Raw genomic sequence first — 6,558 nt, forward strand, 5'->3', positions numbered from 1 at the left:
TAATTTTTCAAAAAGTGAAAAAATTTATTAACATATGTTTTAAATAGATTTTGTATGCTGAAGTAGAAGCACGGCTGCTTCAAAATATATAAATTTTATAACTGTTCCTAACACAAAAATGTCTGCCAAGTGAGTAGCTTCCTCACATTTTATGAATATGCTTGCGCATAAATTAATCCACGTGGAATAAAATTCATATTCATATCATATATCATAGGGGACGATATCGAAACCGACCTGCACAATCTCTGAAAATTTCATAAAATTTGGTTTCACTGTTTCGCCGGTTACAAAGAATTGAACACAGACAGACAGGCACACATGGAACCAAATTTGTTCAAATTCGATATTAGAAATATTGATTTTGTAGGAGCACACATTACTAAAGGACAGTGGAGGAATATAATAAAATTTGTTCAGAAGTTTTGAAACACAAAATGGGAGTTGACATTCTGATCTTGTAGGAGCTCACATTAAAAAAAAGACAGTGGAAGAATATAATAAAATTATTCAGAAGTTCTGAAATGCAAAATGGGAGTGGAAATTTTGATTTTGGAGGACAATTTTTTTTTTAAACTTCCCGCATGAATACAATACTTCTCTTTCTTCGGTAGTTTGGAAGAAAAAGTAATCTACAAGATATTAAGGAAAATATTATTTTCCTAACATAATAAGCAAAATAGTAATTATTTATCCTAGTAATTGCATTACTAGCAATTTGGGTAGTGAATAATGAATAATTTTTATTTGCCTGTTGCCTCATCAGTTAAATTCAGCAATCATAACAGATCCTGTTTTTAGACCTTGAAAAGAGCGATTCTGGTCTTTACACATGTACTGGAGTATCTGAAAGTGGCGAAAGCTCTTGGTCCAGCTCACTTTCTGTCGAGGAAAATCCGGGTGCCGAGCTGCACCGCAGTCCAGATCCGAGCGTTTTTCCCAAACCCCCTTCAACTCCGAGATTGTTAAATTCGTCAGAATCTTCTTTGACGGTAGCGTGGGATCCTCCCCAAGGCACTACAACATTGATCGGCTACACCCTCGAGTACTACAGTCCCGATCTTCAAACTGGATGGGTTGTGGCTGCACATAGAGTGAATGCTCATTCCATCGTTGTAAGTATTAAAGCAAAACTAATAGTGTTTTTATATTAATAATTTATGCCCTGTAGGTTAAAGATTTAAAACCAGATACGAGATACGTATTTATCGTCAGAGCTGAAAATTCATTTGGGCTTTCTGTCCCAAGCAATATATCAGTAGTGGGAAGAACTTTAAGCAAAGATTCAAGAGCAGTACCTCCCCAACAGCTCGATGAGGCCAGAGCAAGGCTGGGCACAAAAGTGCTTACATTAATGGAACTTGTCGCGACATCTTCTACAAGTGTGCGTGTCACTTGGGAGGTCCTCACTGGCGACGAGTACTTGGAAGGTGCATACGTCAGGTTCAGGGAGCTTGCAGGCGGTTCTCATAAGTACAATATGGTCACTGTGATGAATGCTGGTGCTACACAGTACACTGTATCTAACCTGAGGAAGTTCACTAAGTACGAGTTCTTTCTTGTCCCTTTCTTCAAAAGCGTGGAAGGACAACCGTCGAATTCGAAAATTGTTCAAACTCTTGAAGATGGTAAGTCAATATTTCTTTCAATTTTATACATAATGTGATGTTGATAATTACTTTGATACTATTAGAAGTGTTGTATGTATTGTATCAGTTTATAATGTTATAATGATGAACAAATTTGTCATTAGGGCATTGTAAACTAATGTGGTAAGCTACAATTAATTAAGGTTTTTAGTTGAGATAAAAAAGTCAATGGCACGAGCGGGATTCGAACCCACGATCTTCGGCTAGATACGCCGCTGCTCTACCACTTGAGCTTTCGTGACCTCGATCCACTCGGATACCAACTTTTCATCTCAGCCCCACCTTTTGAATTTTCCCTCCTTTTTGCCAGTTTTCAAATGTCGTGTAATCGGATTGGATTCTCGACGACAAATGAAATGGCCACGGAGAGCTTTAGTGAAGTATACTTCATTTTAAATCATTAAATTCACTAATTTTGTGGTCCGCTTGACCAATTAATATCATTCAATTAATTAAGGTTTTTAGTTGAAATAAAAAGTCAATGGCACGAGCGGGATTCGAACCCACGATCTTCGGCTTGATACGCTGCTGCTCTACCGCTTGAGCTATTGTGACCTCGATCCACTCGTACACCAACTTCCCATCTCAACCCCACCTTTTGAATTGTCCCTCCTTTTTGCCATTTTCATTCAAAAGGTGGGGTTGAGATGGGAAGTTGGTGTACGAGTGGATCGAGGTCACAATAGCTCAAGCGGTAGAGCAGCAGCGTATCAAGCCGAAGATCGTGGGTTCGAATCCCGCTCGTGCCATTGACTTTTTATTTCAACTAAAAACCTTAATTAATTGAATGATATTAATTGGTCAAGCGGACCACAAAATTAGTGAATTTAATGTGGTAAGGTTATGATACATAACATAGTTGGGTTATGTGCAATAGACATTGTGTGCATGTGTATCTGGAAGAGTGGGTGATTGTGGAAAATTTGCAGATCCTTTCCCTATTCGCATATTTAATGGACACGACTCCAGAAATAGAAATGTTTAACATTTTATGTCAATAATACATTCAAAATAGCTGATCAATGATTTTTCTTTTTCAGTTCCTTCAGCGACACCAACAGGCGTATCGTTTGAAATCATAAACACAACTTCGGTGTTTCTCCGGTGGTCACCACCACCACCGCAGCACTTAAATGGTGTCCTTCTTGGCTACAAGGTGGTCATAAGGAGCAACACATCCTTTGCTGAGACTAGTCTTAACACGACCACGGCATCGATGCTCTTGGGCAATCTCAGCCCGAAATCGAGTTACTCCGTGAGGATTTCAGGATTTACAAGAGCGGGACTAGGCCCGTACAGTCCAGAGGTTTCCATCAGCACCGTTGAGCCGCTGCAACGCCCCAGAGCATACCAACCATCCACTCCGACATGGCTTCTGGTTGTAACTGCCGGGTCTGCTTTAGTTCTCGGCCTTAGCTGCATTACAGCTCTCTATTTAAGAAGAAGACAACTATCAAAAGAACTCGGCCATCTCTCCGGTAATTTCCAGATTTTTTTTTTACTATTGAACATAAATTAATCTTTTTTAATTATGTAGTAAGTGGAAATGAAGTATCCCTTTTGCAAGGAGCTGGAAAAGACACTTTTTGGATTGAAAGGGGCGGATGGGGTAAAGAAGGAATTAACGGACAAGGAGATTATGCAGAAGTTGATACAAGAGGCCTGACAACGTTTTGTAACGTTAGAAAAGACCAGCCAACACCATACGCCACAACTACTTTATTGAATAGAAGGCCTTGTCCTGTAAGATTTTCATATTTTATCAAAAAAGGAAAAAATTTATTTATTATTATTTTTTTAAGGAACTTGTGCCTTTATCAGAGACGAAAATAGAAGAAGAACCACCGCAGGAAAACAACGAATCTGGTCTTTATTATGGTAAATTCTCAAAATGACCTATTCGAAGAGATCTGTTAAAAAAAACCAAAAAATTTTTTTATCTGCAGAATTTGATTCAACAGGTGAAGAAGTCAAGACAAACAAACTGCCTAGCAAGTTCAATTCCGCCGGAAATGTTGCCAATTGGACAGAATTCTTGCCACCACCTCCAGATCATCCACCCCCTCACCACAGGACAACTAGATCTATAAATCAGGTAGATATAATTTTCATTTCATACTTGATTCATAACAATTTTGCCACATATTTCATTTTTTTTTTTTAAATTCATGTTTAAACAAGCTCAGTGATACATTTTGAAGATGCATTTTTGATTATTTAGGAAATGTGTGTAAGCCCACAAGTATCAAGAAGGTGTCCTCCCGTACCACCGGCAAGAAACTATTCTCCAGCATGGCTCGATTCGAACAACTCCGTGAACTCAGAGCCTGCTCGCAAGCATTATCCACCTCCGATGCAAAAACCGCCTCCTGTAAGTACACATCCGTAACTGCCTGTTCAACCACCGTAATTCATTCTCCCACAGATTCCTCGATTTAACGTGGGCCATTCTCAGAGCAGCCACAGCAGCAGTTCTTCATGCCCATACCACAGATGCAGCAAATCACAAAACAGTGAAAACGCATCCTTACTTTACCGACAACCTATCAAGTAAATTAAGCAACTTGACAATTTATTTATACAAATGTATTTTTTTATTTTAATATTTACTATATTTTTTTCTCTTTTAAATTCCAGCAGTGAAGAATGTTCTCACTCACAAGACAAATGTGTTCAGTCAATGGTGAACTGTAGAAACTATAGAAATGGTAATGATTGGTTGATTTTTTGACAATTCTCAATTTAACAACTTGTTTGCTATACAGATGATTATAGCGGACCATGTTGGAATGAGGACTGCAGTTCACACGCAAGCGATACCGGGTGTTCGTGCAGCGAGTCATCGTGTTTGTACTCTGAGGCGAATCATGCAGAAATCTGCGCAAATTAATAATAAGGAAGTACTTTTCACTCCTAGTATTAAGCCCTGGATGTTCATACTTTTGTACATTTCTGTATATTATAATTGTTTCGACGTGTAATTTATTTTGTAAATTATATATCAATTTTCTTTTTTTTCTTTTAAGTTATAGTTACCAAGTCATTTGTACCCTTACAATGTGTCAATTTTAAATGGAATCATGACCTTTTTCAGAAACTTTAGTCATACAGAGATAAGTCCAATTTTTTGAACATAAATTTTCAAAAAATATTCTAACTGGGGTCCAAAATTAGTCCAAATCACATCCGTCAATGAACGTTTAAACTATTGTACTGACACAGCTTTGGTAAAAATTTTAAATTTGTATTTTAATACAAAACAAGACATATCTCAAAAGGATTAATTTACGTTAAAAATGTAGTTGCTTAGTCGCATAGTGTAGGGCCAGTATTGTATTTTTCTTTTGGAATTTGCTTTATGAGAGATGATTACCAAATGTAATAAAAAAAATAAAAAGTAAATAGGATCATTAAAACCTTTGTTATGTTGATAGACTGATAATTTATACAATTTGTATTATTTATATTTGTAAATATTGTAAATATATGAAAGCTTTCTTGTGTGTCCTATTTTATACATGTTACGGGGAATTTTTGTATACAATTATAATAATTCTTTTTACAATACATTATAACTAATTATTATGAATATAAAGTAGAAAAATAATTTTCCCCCACTCCAAAAATGCAAGTTTCAAAATAAGCGATCCTTGCGAGTTAATTGTGATAGAAAAGATAATCTACAAATTAAAATGAGTTTGATAATTACTACCATTAACCTAATAACCAAATGATTATACAATTAATGGATCGATGATGAAACCTTTGATTATTGTTTCAGCAGGGTGCCAGAATAAAATAATAATGATTTTAAAAAATTGAAAGAAAATGCTAAAACTTAATGGTAAAAAATTATAAGATGGAATGAAGAAGAATAAGGGAACTTACCCTTCTGGCTCCAGGTAGGCAGGCTTCGAGGAGATGCAGGACTCCAGGCCCGAATCCCTTGGTTGCTTCACCATCATATGTCGAGGAGGTTGGTTTGGAGAAGGAGAAAGAGAGAGGGGGAGAGAGAGAAAGTGAGGAAGGAAGAGAGAGAGAGAGAAAGAAAAAGAGAGGGAGGAAGGGAGAGAGAAAAAGAGGAAAGAAGATAGAGAGGGAGGGAGAGGGGGAAGGAGGGAGAGAGAGGGGGAAAGAGAGGAAGTGAGTGAGAGGAAGGGAGGGGGTGAGAGGGACGGGAAGGAGGGAGAGAGGGGGAAGGGAAGGAGGGAGAGAGGGAAGGGAATGAGGGAGAGAGGGGGAAGGGAAGGAGGGAGAAATAGAGGGAGGGGAAGGAAGGGGGAGAGAGGGAAGGGAAGGAGGAAGGGAGGGAAAGAGAGAGAGTGAGAGGAAATGAGGGGGAGAGTGGGAAGGAGGGAGAGAGAGTGAGAGGAAATGAGGGAGAGAGTGGGAAGGAGGGAGAGAGGGGGAAGGAGGGAGAAAGAGAGGGAGGGGAAGGAAGGAGAGGAATGAAGAGGGAGAGATGGAAGGGAGTGAAAGAGAGGGAGGGAGAGAGAGGGGGAAAGAGAGGGGAAAGAGAGGGAGGGAGTGAGAGGAAGGGAGGGAGAAAGAGAGACTTTTGAAGAGTAGAGAAAAAAATATATGGAGAAACAAGACAATAGCACACACAGTGAACATGAAAGAGCAACAGCCATGAGAGGCAGAATCTTAAAATCCTCCGGTCTGGCCGGAAGGAACAACAAGAACAAGAAGAAAGTAGTCGCTGTACAAAGTTCATATGAAACTCCCAAAAAGACATCCAAAAATGACATCTCAGGACGTTAATATTAATTTTTCAGGGATGGTAAAAATTGTGTAAACTAAAATTGGCCTAATGAAAAATCATCCTAGAAATGGATACAGGCTGAATTGAACAATTTATTCATTTCCAATCATCAGTAAAACTATTTGTAAAATAAATGGCTACAGA

General features: G+C 38.3%; 1 protein-coding gene across 2 annotated transcripts in view; it reads left to right on the forward strand.

The window, feature by feature from the left end:
• The window catches only part of LOC106667424 (roundabout homolog 2-like), a 246,400-nt gene extending 241,169 nt beyond the window's left edge, over nucleotides 1-5,231 (forward strand). The window contains exons 8-17 of one of the 2 annotated variants that reach the window (XM_014395378.2): nucleotides 802-1,115; nucleotides 1,172-1,628; nucleotides 2,690-3,127; nucleotides 3,187-3,392; nucleotides 3,452-3,527; nucleotides 3,596-3,744; nucleotides 3,871-4,020; nucleotides 4,075-4,199; nucleotides 4,287-4,357; nucleotides 4,415-5,231. In XM_014395378.2, the coding sequence (XP_014250864.1) occupies nucleotides 802-1,115; nucleotides 1,172-1,628; nucleotides 2,690-3,127; nucleotides 3,187-3,392; nucleotides 3,452-3,527; nucleotides 3,596-3,744; nucleotides 3,871-4,020; nucleotides 4,075-4,199; nucleotides 4,287-4,357; nucleotides 4,415-4,539 (2,111 nt within the window). In that variant the 3' untranslated portion in view covers nucleotides 4,540-5,231. The remainder of the gene's footprint in view (nucleotides 1-801; nucleotides 1,116-1,171; nucleotides 1,629-2,689; nucleotides 3,128-3,186; nucleotides 3,393-3,451; nucleotides 3,528-3,595; nucleotides 3,745-3,870; nucleotides 4,021-4,074; nucleotides 4,200-4,286; nucleotides 4,358-4,414) is intronic. The other variant, XM_014395379.2, reaches the window with a different exon arrangement.
• The last annotated feature ends 1,327 nt before the right edge of the window (nucleotides 5,232-6,558 follow it).

Source organism: Cimex lectularius, unplaced genomic scaffold (assembly GCF_000648675.2).
Source record: "Cimex lectularius strain Harlan isolate CLEC.00 unplaced genomic scaffold, Clec_2.1 scaffold10, whole genome shotgun sequence".
Lineage (NCBI taxonomy): Eukaryota > Metazoa > Arthropoda > Insecta > Hemiptera > Cimicidae > Cimex > Cimex lectularius.